At 39.0% G+C, this 21,532-nt stretch overlaps 1 protein-coding gene across 2 annotated transcripts in view; it reads right to left on the bottom strand.

Moving 5' to 3' along the window:
* LOC140679217 (cell cycle checkpoint control protein RAD9B-like) overlaps positions 1-20,089 on the bottom strand; it is a 21,759-nt gene extending 1,670 nt beyond the window's left edge. The window contains exons 1-10 of one of the 2 annotated variants that reach the window (XM_072914203.1): positions 19,973-20,089; positions 19,630-19,700; positions 14,607-14,738; positions 13,182-13,296; positions 13,008-13,107; positions 8,711-8,820; positions 6,625-6,731; positions 5,030-5,094; positions 4,821-4,943; positions 39-225 (exon numbers count right to left, since the gene is read on the bottom strand). In XM_072914203.1, coding sequence (XP_072770304.1) covers positions 39-225; positions 4,821-4,943; positions 5,030-5,094; positions 6,625-6,731; positions 8,711-8,820; positions 13,008-13,107; positions 13,182-13,296; positions 14,607-14,738; positions 19,630-19,700; positions 19,973-20,006 — 1,044 coding nt within the window. In that variant the 5' untranslated portion in view covers positions 20,007-20,089. The remainder of the gene's footprint in view (positions 1-38; positions 226-4,820; positions 4,944-5,029; positions 5,095-6,624; positions 6,732-8,710; positions 8,821-13,007; positions 13,108-13,181; positions 13,297-14,606; positions 14,739-19,629; positions 19,701-19,972) is intronic. The other variant, XM_072914204.1, reaches the window with a different exon arrangement.
* Between the last annotated feature and the right edge of the window lie 1,443 nt (positions 20,090-21,532).

Below are 21,532 nucleotides of genomic sequence, written 5' to 3'. Positions count from 1 at the left end.
GTACCAGTACCAAATGTTTGGTATCGGGACAAGCCTACCGTAGAGGAAGCGGGACTGGTGTGGTCGGGTGCACCAGGTCTGAGAAGGCTGTGATGGTGTGACAGAAACTGTGTCAAAGTGGCTGAGGGGCCAAGAGGGCTGCCCTGGCTGGATGCAACCACATGGACCCCAGCATCATGGCTGAGGCCCTCATCTCCGGCACCAACCACAGCAGCATCCACACATCTGTCAACACACATAGGAAGAACCTTTTTTATTTCTATTGTTAAGAATACATTTCTGTACAGGTTTGTTATCTACTGAAAATGACTAAGTGAATTGTTTGAGGAGGCTGACCCAGACCTAAACCCCATGGCAACTGTGGAGTGATCTCAAATGGAAGGTGGAGCAGCACCAATTACCAAAAGGATTAGGCAGTGCTGAATAACAATTAGGGTTGCAATGATTAAGCATCTCAGTCAATTATAAAAAACAATTTGATTTATATTTTGTTGCTTTGATGAATCGTTATCGAGTGTAACTAATACAGATGAATAAACCCGAAACTTTAAATATATGAACATTTTTTCTATACGGCCACTGCAGTAGAGCGCACAATAGCAGTGGTGTGTGTGATTGTATTACCATATTAATACTCATATTACAAGTGCAATTTCAATGTTGGTCTTGTACATTTATCAGAAAAAAAGAATGAAGGTTATGGCAAGCAAAAAAATAGTTTATTTGACCTGTTTTCCCAAAGAGCATTTATGCTATAAAGTGTGATTTCTCAATTAATCGAACAAACTCATCAGCACAAATAACTTGGTGCTCACACTAAATTTGGGCACATTTTGAAAATTCTCATTTAGGGCAGTGATTCTCAAACTGTGGTACGCCAAATAATCAATAAAGGGATTAGTGTATTATTTTCCTGTATTTAAAACGCAGTGTTGCTGTTCAAACTGGGTGTAATGTTAGTGTAGTGGCCGGAAATATTAACCTCTTAAGGCCCAAGCTGTTTGTTTACATGCTTTTTTTTATTTGTCTTTGTTATTTGGGCTTATTGGACCCTAATTAGAATGAAAACTAAAAATCATCTTTTAATATGATGTACTTAGTCCATAAGTACACAAACGTGTACTTCATATTTTTACACTTTTTTTTCCAAATTCCATTGCATGTTATACTCTTCTGACACCACCAGATGGCAGTATAAGTGTCCATATGTCGGCACCCCAATTCAGTAGTGCACACAATTTTGGAAATAAGAACTAAAAGGTGCTGTCCACGCATGTGGCCACTAAGGCCTTTAGAGGTAAAGATACTTTTATCAATCCATTTTCTACTGCTGGTCCCTTTCGGAGTAAGGGGTGGCTGGAGCCTATCCCAGCTGCACTCGGGCAGAAGGCACCCTTGTTAAATAAAACCCCTGCCTTGTTTTTAATGAATAATTAGGCCGATCCACGCTACTGTATTTTAATGTCGGTCATAATGGTGGTCTTTTAGAGCCAAGTGTTTTCTATAGTGGGACTTGGTGAAAAACGTTTGAGAACCACTGACCTGGGGTGGACTCACTCGTGTTGCCTGCTAATTCCACAATAATGGCTGTACTAATTTCTACATAACAGCTAAATGATATAATTTCCTTTCGAAGACATAATAATGGTTGCTGAAATGTAAGGGGTGTACTCACTCACTATACATTATATGAAATAGGAAAGAGAAAGTGAGTTTTTAATATTAGACAAGTTTTGTTTAGCAATAATGGCCATATGAGACTAGAATGTCACTTGGTGTAGCGCAGATGTCTAACAAGACTGAACTAGGCTAACTTGGAGACTCTGAATTACCAAGAGGTGTGAATATTGAATATACATTTCAACCACAACCCTGATGAAGAATGAAGTAATAATCCAAATTGTACAACCTCATGAGCGTTTGACATTAAAGTTTCAACCCTGTGCTAGACCCGTTTTTGGTATCATCCACTTTATGTAAACATAATGGGGGGTGCACATCTGACACATACAGTACAGGCCAAACGTTTGGACACACCATCTCATTTCAATGAGGTTTTTTTTATTTTCATGTCTAGAATGTCACTGAAGGCATCAAAACTATGACACCTGTGAAGTGAAAACCATTTCAGGTGACTACCTCTCGAAGCTGGTACGGCAGCTGCACCGTTGCAGACAAGGAGAGGCTTCAGAGAGTGGTAAAGGCAGCACGGCGGGTCATCGGCTGCCCTCTCCCCTCCCTGACAGACATGTACACTAGGGATGTCCCGATCCAGGTTTTTGCACTTCCGATCTGATACCGATATTGTTTTTGCACTTCCGATCCGATACCGATACTGACCGATACCGATACTGACCGATACTGGCCTATCCGAGCATGTATTAAAGTTTAAAGTTATTTAGCCTACTTAGTTGTCAGAATCATGTTGAAAAGGGTTTTAGTACTCTTGATAACAACAAGCCAGCTGAATTAGGGGAGTTTGAATAATACACAATGGTTGGTAACAAGAAACTGACCTGTTTATTCAAGAATAAACACAAAATAGACAAAATTATACATGACAAACAGAAATGGCATCATTGAACTAGGGCTGGGCGATATGGCCTTTTTTTAATATTGCGATATTTTAAGGTCATGTCACGATACACCATATGTATGTGGATATTTTGCCTTAGCCTTGAATGAACACTTGATGCATATAATCACAGCAGTATGATGATTCTATGTGTCTACATTAAAACATTCTTCTTCATACTGCATTAATATATGCTACTTTTAAACTTTCATGCAGAGAAGGAAATCACAACTAAAAAAATCACCTTTTTTTTCATACGGTGTTGATGTGGAAATGTTTGCCTCTGCATTTTGATGGTGTGGACGTGTGGCACCGAATGGAGATAAGCGTCTCGACAGACGTTACAATATTTGAACAATGATGACGTAAACTGTTTTCTCTGTCGTGTCCGTGTGTCGAAAATTGTTATGCGCTTATTTTTTTATTTGATTTTGTGCGTGGCATAGATTTGCCGTGCGCAATTGCACAGGCGCGCACCTTAGAGGGAGCGTTGCTCGCACGGCTGCACTAGCATCACAGCTAACGTTAGCCATGCTGCTACCTGCTTGGGGAGGGCGTATACGTACGTGACGTATGACGTGACAGTATGTGACGTATGACGTGACAGTATGTGACGTGTGTAAGAAGGTGCGCTCGCTGTCTGTGAGAAGGAGACATAGGAAAGAGTGAGAAGAGCCTGTCGTGTAATGTCAGCAGCTAAAAGCAACTGCGTGAGAATCCACAGACCTGTGGATGTGTTGAAGGTGTGCTGGAAAATGCGGAACGGAAATTAGGGAGCAGCAGAAAAGTGGAATGTATTATTTAAATAGGTGCGTTGGAAAACACGGACCGGACTTTTTTTTAAAACTGGATCTGGATCTGCATTTTCCCATGCCTTGCCGATACGCATTCTTTGGCAAATATCGGCGGCCGATCCGATCCAAATATCGGATCGGGACATCCCTAATGTACACCTCCCGCTGCCTCAGCAGAGCTACCAACATTATCAAGGATAGCTCCCACCCTGGCTTTGACCTGTTTGACCTGCTGCCCTCAGGAAGGCGCTACAGGGTCATCAGGTCGAAGACAAACAGACTCAAGAACAGTTTTTTCCCTAAAGCCATAACCACGGTGAACTCTCAAAGGCACTGATTTTATAGTTTAGCACCTCTCTGTGTGCAATTTTTACTTTCCACCCACAGTCTGAATGCTTCTGTATATATGCATATAGTATAATATTTAATATTTAAACAACACATTCAGAACATTCGTTCTCAGGACCAGACTGTGCACCTTACCTCCTTTTGCACTATTTTTCTTTTCTTTCCTTCCTATGTTTTCATATTTATAGACTGTCGCACTGATACTGGAGTTGCTTTTAATCTCATTGTGTATAGTGACAATAAAAGGCATTCTATTCTATTCTATTCTAAGCTCATCGAGAGAATGCCAAAAGTGTGCAAAGCAGTAACCAGAGCAAAGGGTGGCTATTTTCAAGAAATATAAAACATGTTTTCAGTTATTTCACCTTTACATAACCCCACATGTGTTCATTCATAGTTTTGATGCCTTCAATGACAATCTACAATGTAAATAGTCATGAAAATAAAGAAAACGCATTGAATGAGAAGGTGTGTCCAAACTTTTGGCTTGTACTGTATATCACAACCTGATGAGGAAATGAGCCCTGAGGACAAATACATATGAATCATTTTTACCCCTTCATTCTGACGGTGCCCCTTCTGGAAAATTGTCCATGTGGACCACATTAAAAACCACCACTGGCCATAAGCAATCAAGAAAACCAAAATTAAACAACTACTTTCTGAGAAGTAACCAGATTGAAACACCAGAGAAAGGGTGAGTCATAATGACTTAGGGCTGCAGATCCAAATGTGCCACACAATAAAAGCAAGGCTGGACTAACAGAACTGAATTCATACACAGTCAGCCTCATGTACAAAACCAGCGTCTCAGGTGCCTTGACTTGCCCTACTTTTCTCTGTCACAGACATAAGGCTGGCAGTAACCCTGCACCCACTTAGGATTCTAAAAAGAGCCAATGAAAGCTAGTTGGCATGGCTGAGAGCCAGGGGAGAAGCTCAGGTAGATCCCTGTGGGAAGATTCCATTAGACCAGCTCAAACATAATCACTGCAGATCTGAGAAACAGGAGCTTGGCGTGACAAGGGCGTCATCTCTGACATTCTCACACATCACAAATCTTGCACATGCTTGTGTTCTAGAACAATGGTGTAGTGCTATACCTAGGTGAGGTTGGGTCAGGGCTCTTTGTTGGTTGGGATGAGCTTTTGCTGTCAGAGTCAATCAGGGTGGCAAGCACCACTGTGGCCTCCATGACCATGTCTTCCACAGAGAAGCACACAGGCCTACAAACAGGAGCAATGATGACGCAGAGCACTGTCATTTGAGGTGTGAGCACCACTCAGCTGATCGCTGAGGCAACTGGACTCACTTTCCTGCAGTACCAAAGTGGATTGAAACTGGTAAGCAAAGTGACTCGGCAAAGGACAGCAAACCCTTTGAAAAAAAAAAGAACGTTGTGAGTTTTAAATTGTCAACACTAGAAGCTAAATGGGGCGGCACACAGCAGGCCATCAGAAACACTCCAAGGTGTTTAGACAGGTCAAGTCTGGTTAATTGGACTAACACCGCAACCGTTTATCCTAATTTCCAAGAGGCCAACCAAGTGCTGATGTGTTTTCATAGCCAAATTCAATTGTGCTCAGTTTGATGCTCTTACTAAAGAACCACTAAATATGCAACTTAAATCATTTCAATAGTGTTCAATGTTTCGTTAATGAGTGCATCTCATTCTAGTCCGGAAAGTAACATTGGTAAAACCTCATATTTGCATCTTTCTGTGTTTTGGTATCATTCATGCCCCTAACTTGATGTTTGGAAATGAGAGCCATAAAACAATACGGACAGTGGAACACAGTAACAGCGTTCTGATCAGAGAACCTAAATCAGTGGTTCTTAACCTGGGTTCGATCGAACCCTAGGGATTCGGTGAGTCGGGCTCAGGGGTTCGGCGGAGGTCAAAACACACCCGACTCATCGTGTAAATAAAAACTTCTCCCAATCGGCGTATTACGGATACGACAGCAGCAGAAGTCAGACTGATTTGCATTTGTGTAAGTTGTTGTGAGTTTATGCACTGTGTTGGTTTTGTTCTTTGAACAAGGTGATGTTCATGCACGCTTCATTTTGTGCACCAGTAAAAACATGGTAACACTTTAGTATGGGGAACATATTCACCATTAATTAGTTGTTTATTAACATGCAAATTAGTAACATATTGGCTCTTAACTAGTCATTATTAAGTACTTATTAATGCCTTATTCGGCATGGCCTTATTAAAACCCTAACTCTCTAACCCTGGCCCTAACCCTAACCAAATAACTATAAATTAAGTCTTTGTTACTTAGAATATGTTCCCCATACTAAAGTGCTACCAAAAACATATAACGTCTTGAATTTGAAAAAAAACAAAATTTTATTTTTCACTAAAGAAGGGTTCGGTGAATGTGCATATGAAACTGCTGGGGTTCGGTACCTCCAACAAGGTTAAGAACCACTGACCTAAATTATGACCTGTTGTGTTCTAGCTTCAATGGTGTAGTAGTGGTTCAAGTTGGTGACCCTCTCTTCTTTGGTGCAGTGGGCGAGTGTTTGCTCATGTGCTATTAGTTAACCATCCATCCATTGTCTACCGCTTGTCCTTCTCGGGGTCGCGGGGGTTGTTGGAGCCTATCCCAGCTGCATTCGGGCGCAAAGGCGGGGTACAAGGACAAGTCGCCACCTCATCGCAGGCTATTAGTTAACAAAAGAGCATTTTCCTAGAGCAAGTTGACAAGTTGAAGTTTGTATCTGACCCTCAAGCTCGCCACAATATGTTTGGTATCTAGTATCTCGCTTGTTGAGGGCATCCAACTGACCTGATGAATGCTGGGCACAAATACAGTAAATTTACACATTTCTACGCTAAGAACCCACACCCAAACATTAACTTCTTATGTGACGGGCCTCCAAAAACAGCGGTGTTACCCTCAGCTCCTTCAGACAGAAGGTTATAGCAGAGTCTCCTGCAGACTGATAATAGTCAAACTCGTCGGGGTGTAAGGACACTTCGGTGCAAATCATCTTCACATGATCTGTGACAGAAACACAGGCAACATTACAAGGTTTGTGGAAGTCTCTAGGGATGTCCCGATCCAGGTTTTTGCACTTCCGATCCGATACCGATGTTGTTTTTGCACTTCCGATCCGATACCGATACTGACCGATACTGGCCTATCCGAGCATGTATTAAAGTTTAAAGTTATTTAGCCTACTTAGTTGTCAGAATCATGTTGAAAAGGGTTTTAGTACTCTTGATAACAACTAGCCAGCTGAATTAAGGGAGTTTGTTGAATAATACACAGTGGTTGGTAACAAGAAACTGACCTGTTTATTCAAGGATAAACACAAAATAGACAAAATTATACATGACAAACAGAAATGGCATCATTGAACTAGGGCTGGGCGATATGGCCTTTTTTCAATATCGCGATATTTTAAGGCCATATTGCGATACACGATATATATGTGGATATTTTGCCTTAGCCTTGAATGAACACTTGATGCATATAATCACAGCAGTATGATGATTCTATGTGTCTACATTAAAACATTCTTCTTCATACTGCATTAATATATGCTACTTTTAAACTTTCATGCAGAGAAGGAAATCACAACTAAAAAAATCTCAAATTTTTTCATACGGTGTTGATCTGGAAATTTTTGCCTCGGCATTTTGATGGTGTGGACGTGTGGCACCGAATGGAGATAAGCGTCTCGACAGACGTTACAATATTTGAACAATGAAAACTGTTTTCTCTGTCGTGTCCGTGTGTCGAAAATTGTTAGCGCTTATTTTTTTATTTCATTTTGTGCGTGGCATAGATTTGCCATGCGCAGAGGGCGCTTGAGCAGTGCGCAATTGCACAGGCGCGCACCTTAGAGGGAACGTTTCTCGCACGGCTGCGCTAGCATCACAGCTAACGTTAGCCATGCTGCTACCTCTCTGCTCGGGGAGGGCGTATACGTATGTGGCGTATGACGTGACAGTATGTGACGTGTGTAAGAAGGTGCGCTTGCTGTCTGTGAGAAGGAGACACAGGAAAGAGTGAGAAGAGCCTGTCGTGTAATGCCAGCAGCTAAAAGTGGGCGGCATGGCGTAGTGGGTAGAGCAACCGTGCCAGAAACCTGAGGGTTGCAGGTTCGCTCCCCGCTTCTTACCATCCAAAAATCGCTGCCGTTGTGTCCTTGGGCGGGACACTTCACCCTTTGCCCCCGGTGCCACTCACACCGGTGAATTGAATGATGAATGATAGGTGGTGGTCGGAGGGGCCGTTGGCGCAAATTGCAGCCACGCTTCCGTCAGTTTACCCCAGGGCAGCTGTGGCTATGAAAGTAGCTTACCACCACCAGGTGTGAATGAATGATGGGTTCTACATGTAAGCGACTTTGGGTACTTAGAAAAGCGCTATATAAATCCCAGGTATTAAAAGTAACTGCGTGAGAATCCACAGACCTGTGGATGTGTTGAAGGTGTGCTGGAAAATGCGGAACGGAAATTAGGAAGCAGCAGAAAAGTGGAATGTATTATTTAAATCGGTGCGTTGGAAATCACGGACCGGAGTTTTTTTTTTTAACCTGGATCTGGATCGGCATTTTCCCATGCCTTGCCGATATGCATTTTTTGGCAAATATCGGCGGCTGATCCGATCCAAATATCGGATCGGGACATCCCTAGAAGTCTCATCAGTCAGATCACAACAGGTGTGTCCAAAGTGCCATTGTCAGCCAGTGGCAGGTTATTTATTGGACATATTGTAAAAATAGAATCAATTCATTATTATGCAAATTAGCTTTGTCACCTACCACACAAACTAGAATGTAAATATTCAGTTCAGATAGGTTAGCATGTATTAAACTTCATTGGTTTCTTTTCAGCATATTTAAAGCACAACATGTATCAAATTGGCCAGCATTTTAATTGTTTTCTGTAGGCTGGAAAAAGTATGGACACAGCATAAAAATGAGAAAAATATGCATGACTAAGTGTAGGAAGAGAGCAACATTAGCTCACCATTTGCTTCTTGATGGTAGTTCATCAGACTGACTCTGAGAGGGGCTATAGACAGAGTGACCTCCTCTTGAGATGCTGGGAAATGCATCACCATGTTTGCAAGAAGCCTGCTGAGAGGAAAAGGAAGTAAATACGCTTCAGAAATGTAGTGAAATGCTGCCATCTGCTGCTAGGTCATTATTTTGTATCATTGTGACTTCACATTAGGGAAAGAGTGCAACAACTTTTTTCCACTGAAAAATTAAAGGCTGCGGGGTGGCCATGATTGTATTTTAGATTTAATAAAGAGATTAATATTAAGCCAATGTAGATATTATATACTATAATAGCTTTGTGTCATACAGTAGGAGACATAGCGTATTATTATTACTACAGGTATTATACAGTACTTGTAGGGGTGTAACGGTACACGTATTTGTATTGAACCGTTTCGGTACGGGGGTTCCGGTTCGGTTCGGAGGCGTACCGAACGAGTTTCCACACGGACAATGCACACCGAGGCACAGCACAAGGCATGCTAGCAGCTAAGGGGCTAGGATAGACTGACCATACGTCCTCTTTTCACCGGACATGTCCTCTTTTGCGGAGCTGTCAGGGCGGAGTTTCTGAAATGCCTCAAATGTCCGGCATTTTGAGTTAGGGTTTTGTGTATTTTCAATGTACGTTCAGGGTTAAGAAGGGGTTAAAAACAAAACAAATTGTGCACGCAGCAGCATTGGTGAGGGAGGTGCAGAGACAGAGAGAGCGAGAGAGTTATGATAAACGCGCATGCGTCGCCAGGCTCTGCGTCTTATCCATAGATTTAATTTTTTATTATCTGTAGCAGGGGTGTCAAAAGTGTGCCCCGGAGGCCATTTGCGGCCCACAGCTAATGTTTTAAAAGCCCACGGCACATTTTAAAAATACTATTAAAATAAACAAAAACATAACAAAAGTGAAATAAAAAAGCTTGAAGGTTAAATGTAATTTAGAAAAAGTTGCAATGTTGACTAATAAAACAAAGCTGTTTTTTTTTCTTTCAAACTGTCATTGCTCAAAACAACAATGAATCAAAATCAATGTTATTATGAATTATTGACCTATCCAAGGTTCCCATTACTTCACATCAAATATTCCACTAAGAAAAATATTTTTGGTGGAAGATTTTTTGCAAATTTGGTAAATAAATAACCCAAAAATTTATATTTTGTTGTTTTCTTACTGTACCGAAAATGAACCGAACCGTGACCTCTAAACCGAGGTACGTACCGAACCGAAATTTTTGTGTACCGTTACACCCCTAAGTACTTGTGTTATGAAATATGAACATTTCAACTCTTTCTTAGTTTTTGTGCTGTTTTTTGCACATCCAAATGTTGGTCAGCATTCAGCACTGATTTAAATATCAGTGTCTTTATGTCTACTCACTCTTCTTTACAGTAACAATATTTTGGCTTTTTCCTCATCTTTCCCTCTTTTTCCTTGTTCTGTTTGGGAGGTTTTTTTTGTTTAATTGTAATGAGGTTTGTTTAATTGTAATTTCAGAACGTGTATTGGGTCAATAAAATACGACTTCGTAAATACGGCTGCGAATGTGCTTCAGGGCATTCTATGATGAGTACCGTATTTTCCACACTATAAGGCGCACCGGATTATAAGGCGCACCTTCAATGAATGGCCTATTTGAAAACGTTGTTCATATATAAGGCGCACCGCATTATAAGGCGCATAAAATAGACGCTACAGTAGAGGCTGGGGTTATGTTATGCATCCCGTAGTTGTGAGACCTGTTGTGGCTCAATATTGGTCCATATATAAGGCACACCGGATTATAAGGCGCACTGTCAGCTTTTGAGAAAATTGGAGGTTTTTAGGTGCGCCTTATAGTGCGGAAAATACGGTATATGATATGCACACTTTATTTTACTTCAAGCAGTGATTATATTCATATCAAATTGTTAGACTATAGACAGAAAAATCACATGCCAGTTAAAAGCACCGTACTAGGTCAACCTCCCGGTGACAATGTTGCGGGAGAAGACGCCTATAAAAATGAAGTGGCGCACGGAGCAGGTGGACGACGCCCGGCTCAGAGTAGTGGAGTTGAAGGGCTTGATTGACTCAAGAGCAACGAAGCACGTCACAGATGATGGACATTTTGTGAATTTTGACCCCGGTTTTAAGCCAAAGTGCGCTTGAGAGACAGCCAAGGCCAAAGTGTGAATGTGATCTGATTGAGGCGCGATAAGTCCCATCATTTTCCCAGGACATCTGTTCTGTCACAGCTGCGATTGCGCAAGGAGCGACATCTTCAAAGGACAGAATCGACTAATTCCAAAAATGGTACGACCTTTGACGTTCACATGCCTAATCGATTGTTTTATTTAAACACTGTCATGAATGAAGTTGATGAATGTAATGTGTGCTACGACATACAGACCTGGCATGACATTTTAGGCCACTGCAATTATGATGACGTGTTAAAGATGGAAAGTGTCACCAATGGGATGGAAAATTAAGGGTGAGACTGAGAAGCCTAATTTAACATGTCAAGTGTGTTTAAAAGAAAGGTTTGCTCAAAGCAGAAATAGAGATCCAGATGAGAAAGCAAAAGATGTTCTTGATCTCGTTCATGTTGAACTTGCTGGACCTATAGAGCCAGCAGGTGACGATAGTTTTAGATATGCCTTAGCATTAATGGACAACTATTCAGGAGCTATATTTCCTGAAAGCTAAGAGTGATGCTGTTAAAGCCACATTGAAGGGTGTAAAACTTTTTTATTCTAGTCTTGCTGACCATTATTGTGACTCTGGGTGAGAATGGAGCTAACACAAATGGCTGCAGGTGGTTGCTGTATGTGTGCAGGCAAACACATTGTTGCACTGCAAAAAGTCACTGTTAAAAACAATAAAAAAAATAAAAAAAATGAGGGGTATTTTACTTGAACTAAGCAAAATTATCTGCCAATAGAACAAGAAAATTCGGCTTGTCAAGACTTTCCAAAACAAGTAAAATTAGCTTACCTCAATGAACCCAAAAATACCTTAAAATAAGTACATAATAAGTAAAACATTTTTTACCTTTTTGCTCAATATGTTGAAAAAATATTCTTAAATAAGTAAATGCTAGTGCCATTATCTTGACATAATGATATGCGCTTGGCATCATGATTTTTTTTTTTTCATGCTTGAAGTAAGAAATTATTACTTTAAAACTGTAGTTTTATACTTGTGAGTGTTAATGACACAGCTTTGCATCAGTTGATATTCTAGTTTCAAGCATGTTTTACTCAATATAGGTCATCAAATCTCAGCAACAAGCTGTAATATCTTACTGAGATCATTTCGAACCAAAACCCTTTAAACAAGTAAAACACTAACATAAAATCTGCTTAGTGAGAAGAATTATCTTATCAGACAGAAAATAAGCAAATATCACCCTTATTTGAGATATTTAATCTTAGATTTCAGTTTTTGCAGTGTGTGTGCTGTTTGTCATCCTCTGTCCTACGGAAATTCTAGCTTTTCCTAAAATGTGCACGCCAAAACACGTGCTTTTATTTTGAATGCCTGCCTTTAAAGGCTACAGAATGTGGTACTTCAATGTTGCTGTGCTGCTACGGGAATACTACAGAGGATTTTTTTTCATGAAAAATATGGGACAATTTGGTAAACTATGAAAACATTTGGATGTAAATCCACTGCAAAAACTGAAATCTAAGTAAGATGAAATATCTCAAATAAGGGTGATATTTGCTTATTTTCTTATTGTTTTAAGGGTTTTGGTCCTAAATGATCTCCGTAAGATATTACAGCTTGTTGCTGAGATTTTATGACCTATATTGAGTAAAACATGCTTGAAACTAGAATATCAACTGTTGCAAAGCTGTTGTCATCAACACTCACAAGTATAAAACTACTTTTTTAAAGTAATCATTTCTTATTTCAAGAATGAAAAAAAAAATCATGACTTTGACACAATTGTGTCTCATAATTAAAACAGATGACAGCCAAATGGACTTTGCTGTTTTATTTTCAATGAAACAATAGAAAATACGTACTCATATAGTAGTACAGTTGTTATTAGTGAGAATATACTTATTTTAAGGTATTTGTGGGTTCATTGAGGTTAGCTAATTTTACTTGTTTTGGAAAGTCTTGACAAGCCACATTTTCTTGTTCTATTGGCAGATAATTTTGCTTAGTTCAAATAAAATACCCCTAATTTTTGTATTTTTTTTTCTTGTTTTTGAACACTCACTTTTTGCAGTGTCAACAGGGGAAAAGTGTTTTGATGACCGAACAAAGAGGTGCTTGCCTGGCTGGTGCCTTCAACACATTGGGACAAAGATGTGAAGCAAACACTGCCTGCAGAGCTTCACTCTCTTGGTAACACAGGTTGTGGGTTTTTGTGATGCCTGGGAAAACAGAAAAGTATCAACTCAACAACGTAATGGACGTAATTATGCCTTACAACAACTTTACTCCCAACCATGTCTACAGGAAAACTGGATCATTATTCTGTCATTGGAAGCGTTGACTGATATCTGGCATCGCTCCACATTACGCTCAATGGAAGTCAAACAACGGAAAAGTGGCAGCAAAGACTGAAAAGAAAATTGAAGAACCAAAAAAAAAGTATTAGTCTTAGGAGAATATTTTTAAATTACAGTGGTACCTCAGGTTTTGGTACGCCACATTTCTCGTACGATTTGGTGTTCGGCAAAAATTGTCGCCTAAAGTTTGCCCCGGTTTTGAATATAACGCTTAAGTTATCATACGGTAGAACATTGCGCGTAACAAACTAATAATTTGCCCACGTATCATTCCACAAAATCGAGGGCCCTAACAAAGAATCCCACGCGTTAGTGACTCAGTCTCTGTACATTTTTTATTGGGTACGACTGCAAAATAATCCACCATGGGGCCAAAGATAGTTTTGCGGGCCAGCACTTCAATAAAGGTGAGAAACACTATTGAATCCAAGTAAGAATTGTTAACCAAGTATGAAGGTGGCATCCGTTTGCCCCTCCTCCGTCTCTGTTCATCGCCAAATTCACCAGGAAGAGTTTTGAATTAAGATAAGTGATGTTAAATGTGCATTTATTCATTTCATTCGTCATTCCCCTCCCTGAAGGATTTACACAACTCCCGCTGCCTCAACAGAACAAAAAGCATTACCAAGGACAGTACACACCCTGGCTTCCACCTGTTCCACCTGCTACCATCGGGCAGGCGCTACAGGTGCATCAGAGCCAGAACAAACAGGCTCAGAGACAGCTTCTTTCCCAGAGCTGTCACCATCTTGAACTCTAACTTATAATAATAATTCACCCCTATACAATATCCTACCCTAATACCCTACTGTGCAATATTACCCTTCGAGTGCAATACATCCGACACTGATTGTTATTTATTACTCCGGTACTCTTGTCTGGTTCTGTATATTGTACAGTATTTTGTATTTCTATAGTGTTTTGTATATTTTACAAGATTGCTTATTATTTTTATTGGATAGTAGTCTGTTTATTTAAATTGTTAGTTTTTTTCTTTATTGCCTCTTGTGTAATTTATTTTATTTTATCATTTATTTATTTTTACCCCATATTTGTTCCCACTACCGCACCTTAAGTTGGAATCCTTAATCTCGTTATATGCAAATATAATGACAATAAAATCCATTCTATTATATTCTATTCTTCTCATAATGTATCTATTTCACATACTTTTTACATGTAAAACTATAAGTATTATCTAAACAAATGTTTTGTTTTTGTTAGGTATGTACTAATTGGATTTACATTGGGTTAAGGAAAATTCAAAAAGAATATTTTGGAACAGATGGTTAAAAAACTGAGGTACCACTGTCCCACTATATTACTTAATATATCATAATTCATTATCTCATTGGCATTACCTTCATATACAGTTTGCATTTAATAGGTTCACTGGCCTCCTCTGACACCACGCTGTACTTGTGGAAGAACATGGGTGAGAAGAGGAAGCAAGCATATGCAGACTCAGCTGCATTCACTGATCTCAGTGCCAGCTGTAAGACAAATACTTGTGTTAGGGCTGGGCAGGTCAATCTCGTATTGACAGTACCAATATCAAGGATAGTATCAATATCAGCTCGATACTGCCGTGATGGGACACTTTTCAATTCTCTTCTATGTTTATTTTTTTTAAATATCTGTGGGTTTTTGTGTTGTCCATATTGTTACATTGTTGTTATTATTAGGATAGGATAGGATAGACTTTTATTTATCTCACAATGAGGAAATCATATTATTGCAGTGCAGGTTTTTACATACAGTAACAGAAGTAAAGTGTAATGAGGCATTTGTGTAAATGCTGCAAACAGCCCCTTTAAGTACAGTACAGGTTTATTTAAATTATAAGTACATTTTCATTTAATCTTTAAAAACTGTATTTTGATATCTATTTTAGTACAATGTTTAATTTTTATGTGCAATTAATTGCATTTAATTCATAATTTAAATACAGTTTTTTATTGGCCTATAGTCAAACACAGAGTTACTGTTTTGACTGTCATGCCAACAATATTAAATATACTTGTTAAATAAAGACGAAGTATTTTTTTAATCAAATACTTGGGCCTACTACACTACTGTATTTTAATGTTGGCCATTATGTTGGTACTTAAGGACCAAGTGAGTTCTGAGGTGGTACTGAGTGAAACATGTTTGAGAACTTCTGGTGTAGACAATGATGACATGACCACAACTACAGGTGTAGACAATGATGACATCACAATAACTACTGGTGTAGACAATGATGACATCACCATATCTACTGGTGTAGACAATGATGACATGACCATAACTACGTACTGGTGTAGACAATGATGACATGACCATAACTATGTACTGGTGTAGACAATGATGACATGACCATAACTACGTACTGTTGTAGACAATGATGACATGATCATAACTACTGGTTATGATGATATGACCATAACTACTGGTTATGATGACATGACCATAACTACTGGTGTAGACAATGGTGACATGACCATAACTACTGGTTATGATCACATGACCATAACTACTGGTGTAGACAATGATGACATGACCAGAACTACTGGTTATGATGACATGACCATAACTACTGGTGTAGACAATGATGACATCACCATAATTACTGGTTATGATGGCATGACCATAACTACTCGTGTAGACAATGATGACATGACCATAGCTACTGGTTAGGATGACATGACCATAACTACTGGTGTAGCCAATGATGACATGACCATAACTACTGGTGTAGACAATGATGACATGACCATAGCTACTGGTTATGATGACATGACCATAACTACTGGTGTAGCCAATGATGACATGACCATATCTACTGGTGTAGACAATGATGACATGACCATAGCTACTGGTTATGATGACATGACCATAACTACTGGTTATGATCACATGAGCATAACTACTGGTGTAGACAATGATGACATGACCATAATTACTGGTTATGATGACATGACCATAATTACTGGCGTAGACAATGATGACATGACCATAGCTACTGGTTATGATGACATGACCATAACTACTGGTGTAGACAATGATGACATGACCATAATTACTGGTTATGATGACATGGCCATAACTACTGGTGTAGACAATGATCACATGATCATAACTACTGGTGTAGACAGTGATGACATGACCATAACTACTGGTTATGATGACATGATCATAACTACTGGTGTAGACAGTGATGACATGACCATAACTACTGGAGTAGACAATGGTTGGTTGATTGATTGATTGTCTGATTGAGAAGTTTATTGACATCTTAAAGATGAACTGATGACATGACCATAACTACTGGTGTAGCCAATGATGACATGACCATAACTACTGGTGTAGACAATGATTACGTGACCATAGCTACTGGTTATGATGACATGACCATAACTACTGGTTATGATGACATGACCATAACTACTGGTGTAGACAATGATGACATGACCATAACTACTGGTTATGATCACATGACCATAACTACTGGTGTAGACAATGATGACATGACCAGAACTACTAGTTATGATGACATGACCATAACTACTGGTTATGATGACATGCCCATAACTACTGTTGTAGACAATGATGACATCACCATAATTACTGGTTATGATGGCATGACCATAACTACTGGTGTAGACAATGATGACATGACCATAGCTACTGGTTAGGATGACATGACCATAACTACTGGTGTAGACAATGATGACTTGACCATAACTACTGGTTAGGATCACATGACCATAACTACTGGTGTAGACAATGATGACATGACCATAACTACTGGTTATGATGACATGACCATAACTACTGGTGTAGACAATGATGACATGACCATAGCTACTGGTTATGATGACATCACCATAACTACTGGTTATGATGACATGACCATAACTACTAGTGTAGACAATGACATGACCATAACTACTGGTTATGATCACATGACCATAACTACTGGTTATAATCACATGACCATAACTACAGGTGTAGACAATGATGGCATGACCATAACTACTGGTTATGATGACATGACCATAACTACTAGTGTATACAATGATGACATGACCATAATTACTGGTTATGATGACATGACCATAACTACTGGTTATGATGACATGACCATAACTACTGGTTTATAATGACATGCCCATAACTACTGGTTATGATGACATGACCATAACTACTGGTGTAGACAATGACATGACCATAACTACTGGTTATGATCACATGACTATAACTACTGGTGTAGACAATGATGACATGACCATAACTACTGGTTATGATCACATGCCCATAACTACTGGTGTAGACAATGATGACATCACCATAATTACTGGTTATGATGGCATGACCATAACTACTGGTGTAGACAATGATGACATGACCATAGCTACTGGTTAGGATGACATGACCATAACTACTGGTGTAGACAATGATGATATGACCATAACTACTGGTTATGATCACATGAGCATAACTACTGGTGTAGACAGTGATGACATGACCATAACTACTGGAGTAGACAATGGTTGGTTGATTGATTGATTGATTGATTGATTGAGAAATTTATTGACATCTTAAAGATGAACTGATAACATGACCATAACTACTGGTGTAGACAATGATGACATCACCATAACTACTGGTGTAGACAATGATGACATCACCATAACTACAGGTGTAGACAATGACATCACCATAACTACAGGTGTAGATAATGACGACATCACCATAATGATGACCATAGCTACTGGTTATGATGACATCACCATAACTACTGGTTATGATGATATGACCATAACTACTAGTGTAGACAATGACATGACCATAACTACTGGTTATGATCACATTACCATAACTACTGGTTATGATGACATGACCATAACTACTAGCGTATACAATGATGACATGACCATAATTACTGGTTATGATGACATGACCATAACTACTGGTTATGATGACATGACCATAACTACTGGTTATGATGACATGACCATAACTACTGGTTTATAATGACATGCCCATAACTACTGGTTTATAATGACATGTCCATAACTACTGGTTTATAATGACATGCCCATAACTACTGGTTATGATGACATGACCATAACTACTGGTTATGATGACATGACCATAACTACTGGTTTATAATGACATGTCCATAACTACTGGTTATGATGACATGACCATAACTACTAGTGTATACAATGATGACATGACCATAATTACTGGTTATGATGACATGACCATAACTACTGGTTATGATGACATGACCATAACTACTGGTTTATAATGACATGCCCATAACTACTGGTTATGATGACATGACCATAACTACTGGTGTAGACAATGACATGACCATAACTACTGGTTATGATCACATGACTATAACTACTGGTGTAGACAATGATGACATGACCATAACTACTGGTTATGATCACATGCCCATAACTACTGGTGTAGACAATGATGACATCACCATAATTACTGGTTATGATGGCATGACCATAACTACTGGTGTAGACAATGATGACATGACCATAGCTACTGGTTAGGATGACATGACCATAACTACTGGTGTAGACAATGATGATATGACCATAACTACTGGTTATGATCACATGAGCATAACTACTGGTGTAGACAGTGATGACATGACCATAACTACTGGAGTAGACAATGGTTGGTTGATTGATTGATTGATTGATTGATTGAGAAGTTTATTGACATCTTAAAGATGAACTGATAACATGACCATAACTACTGGTGTAGACAATGATGACATCACCATAACTACTGGTGTAGACAATGATGACATCACCATAACTACAGGTGTAGACAATGACATCACCATAACTACAGGTGTAGATAATGACGACATCACCATAATGATGACCATAGCTACTGGTTATGATGACATCACCATAACTACTGGTTATGATGATATGACCATAACTACTAGTGTAGACAATGACATGACCATAACTACTGGTTATGATCACATTACCATAACTACTGGTTATGATGACATGACCATAACTACTAGCGTATACAATGATGACATGACCATAATTACTGGTTATGATGACATGACCATAACTACTGGTTATGATGACATGACCATAACTACTGGTTATGATGACATGACCATAACTACTGGTTTATAATGACATGCCCATAACTACTGGTTTATAATGACATGTCCATAACTACTGGTTTATAATGACATGCCCATAACTACTGGTTATGATGACATGACCATAACTACTGGTTATGATGACATGACCATAACTACTGGTTTATAATGACATGTCCATAACTACTGGTTATGATGACATGACCATAACTACTGGTTATGATGACATGACCATAACTTACCCCTTTGACCATTGGGTCTATCCACAACTCATCTCCAATCCGTGAAAGTGCTTGAATTGCCTTTCCAAAAGCTGTAACAAACATTGGCAGTCACTACAGGCATGGTGATACATCTTCTCATTTAGTGTATAAGTAAAACTGCTTTAAGACTATCAAGTACTTTAGATAAAAAAAATAAAAAAAACTTTGATTGTATGCTAGCCGGAAGTTAGCTTGTATGCTATTGCTTCGACGTAAATGCTAATAAAGCACGAATTAACATAACAGATAACTAAGTAGGAAGTTACAATTGTAAAACAACAAGTTTATGCAAGTATTTGGCTAGTTTTGTGTGGAAAATGACCTTTCACACACGTCCCCTGGAGAGTACAGTTCATGTTGAAGTGAAGCTGCTTCCGTCGACCACGAGGCAGATGAAGCGCGCACCTGCGAGGAGTTCTCAACTTGTACGTTACTACATTTTTTATAGATTCATTTAAAAAAAAGTATTTACATTCATAATTTTTAGACATGTGTTTTAACTATATTGTTTGGCAGGCGTCTCATCCTAAACGCGACTAATAGGGAGCGCCCAAATACCAATTCATTGACCCCAAAAAGGGACAAGCAGTAGAAAATGGATAGATGGATGGCATTTGAGTCTTGCCATTTATTAATAGCGATACGATCCCGAGACGAACAAGCGGTATAAATAGATGGTTGGATACACATTTTATCCATTTTTTTTATTTAAATTGAATTAATGGATTTCAATTACATTTTTATAGTATATTTTTTTAAACCTTTTGCCAATGGATTTTTATTGTTTTAATGTGTTTTTACATTTGTTGGATTCTGAGTCTTATCTGCAAGTGTGTGTGTTTTGTTGTGTGTTTCTGAAAGAAACATTAATTACAAAAATCTATCTGAAATGAGTTGGTGAATTTGGTCTTACAGTTGCTTATAAATTGAAATGTTTTTATTTATTTTATTTGTAGGTTAAAGATAAGCCCAGTTAATAAAATGTATGTGAGTTTGAAATGAATGAAAAATGCTATATTAACTCGCCATCGGTACACACATATACTGTGCATGAATTAAAGAGACAACTCATAGTGCAAGTTGGCAGGTTGTGTAAATGGTAAATAAAAACAGAATACAATGATTTGCAAATCCTTTCCAATTTATATTCAATTGAATGGACTGCAAATACAAGATATGTAATGTTCAAACTGAGAAATGTATTGGTTTTTTTGTAAATACTCATTAACTTAGAATTTAATGGCAGCAACACATTGCAAAAAAGTTGGCACAGGGGCATTTTTACCACTGTGTTACATGGCCTTTCCTTTTAACAACACTCAGTAAACGTTTAGGAACTGAGGAGATGCATTTTTGAAGCTTTTCAGGTGGAATTCTCTCCCATTCTTGCTTGATGTACAGCTTAAGTTGTTCAACAGTTTGAGGTTTCCGTTGTGGTATTTTAGGCTTCACATTGTGCCACACATTTTCAATGGTAGACAGGTCTGGACTATACAGGCAGGCCAGTCTAGTACCCGCACTCTTTTACTATGAAGCCACGCTGTTGTAACATGTGGCTTGGCATTGTCTTGCTGAAATAAGCAGGGGCTTCCATGAAAAAGATGTTGCTTGGATGGCAACATATGTTGCTCCAAAACCTGTATGTACCTTTCAGCATTAATGGCGCCTTCACAGATGTGTAAGTTACCCATGCCTTGCGCACTAATACACCCCCATACCATCACAGATGCTGGCTTTTGGACTTTGCGCCTGTAACAGTCCGGATGGTTCTGTTCCTCTTTGGTCCGGAGGACACGACGTCCACAATTTCCAAAAACAATTTGAAATGTGGACCCGTCAGACCCCAGAACGTTTTTCCACTTTTCATCTGTCCATCTTAGAT

The sequence above is a fragment of the Nerophis lumbriciformis genome, linkage group LG12, assembly GCF_033978685.3.
Source record: "Nerophis lumbriciformis linkage group LG12, RoL_Nlum_v2.1, whole genome shotgun sequence".
NCBI lineage: Eukaryota > Metazoa > Chordata > Actinopteri > Syngnathiformes > Syngnathidae > Nerophis > Nerophis lumbriciformis.
This window is presented reverse-complemented; position numbering and strand designations above follow the sequence as displayed.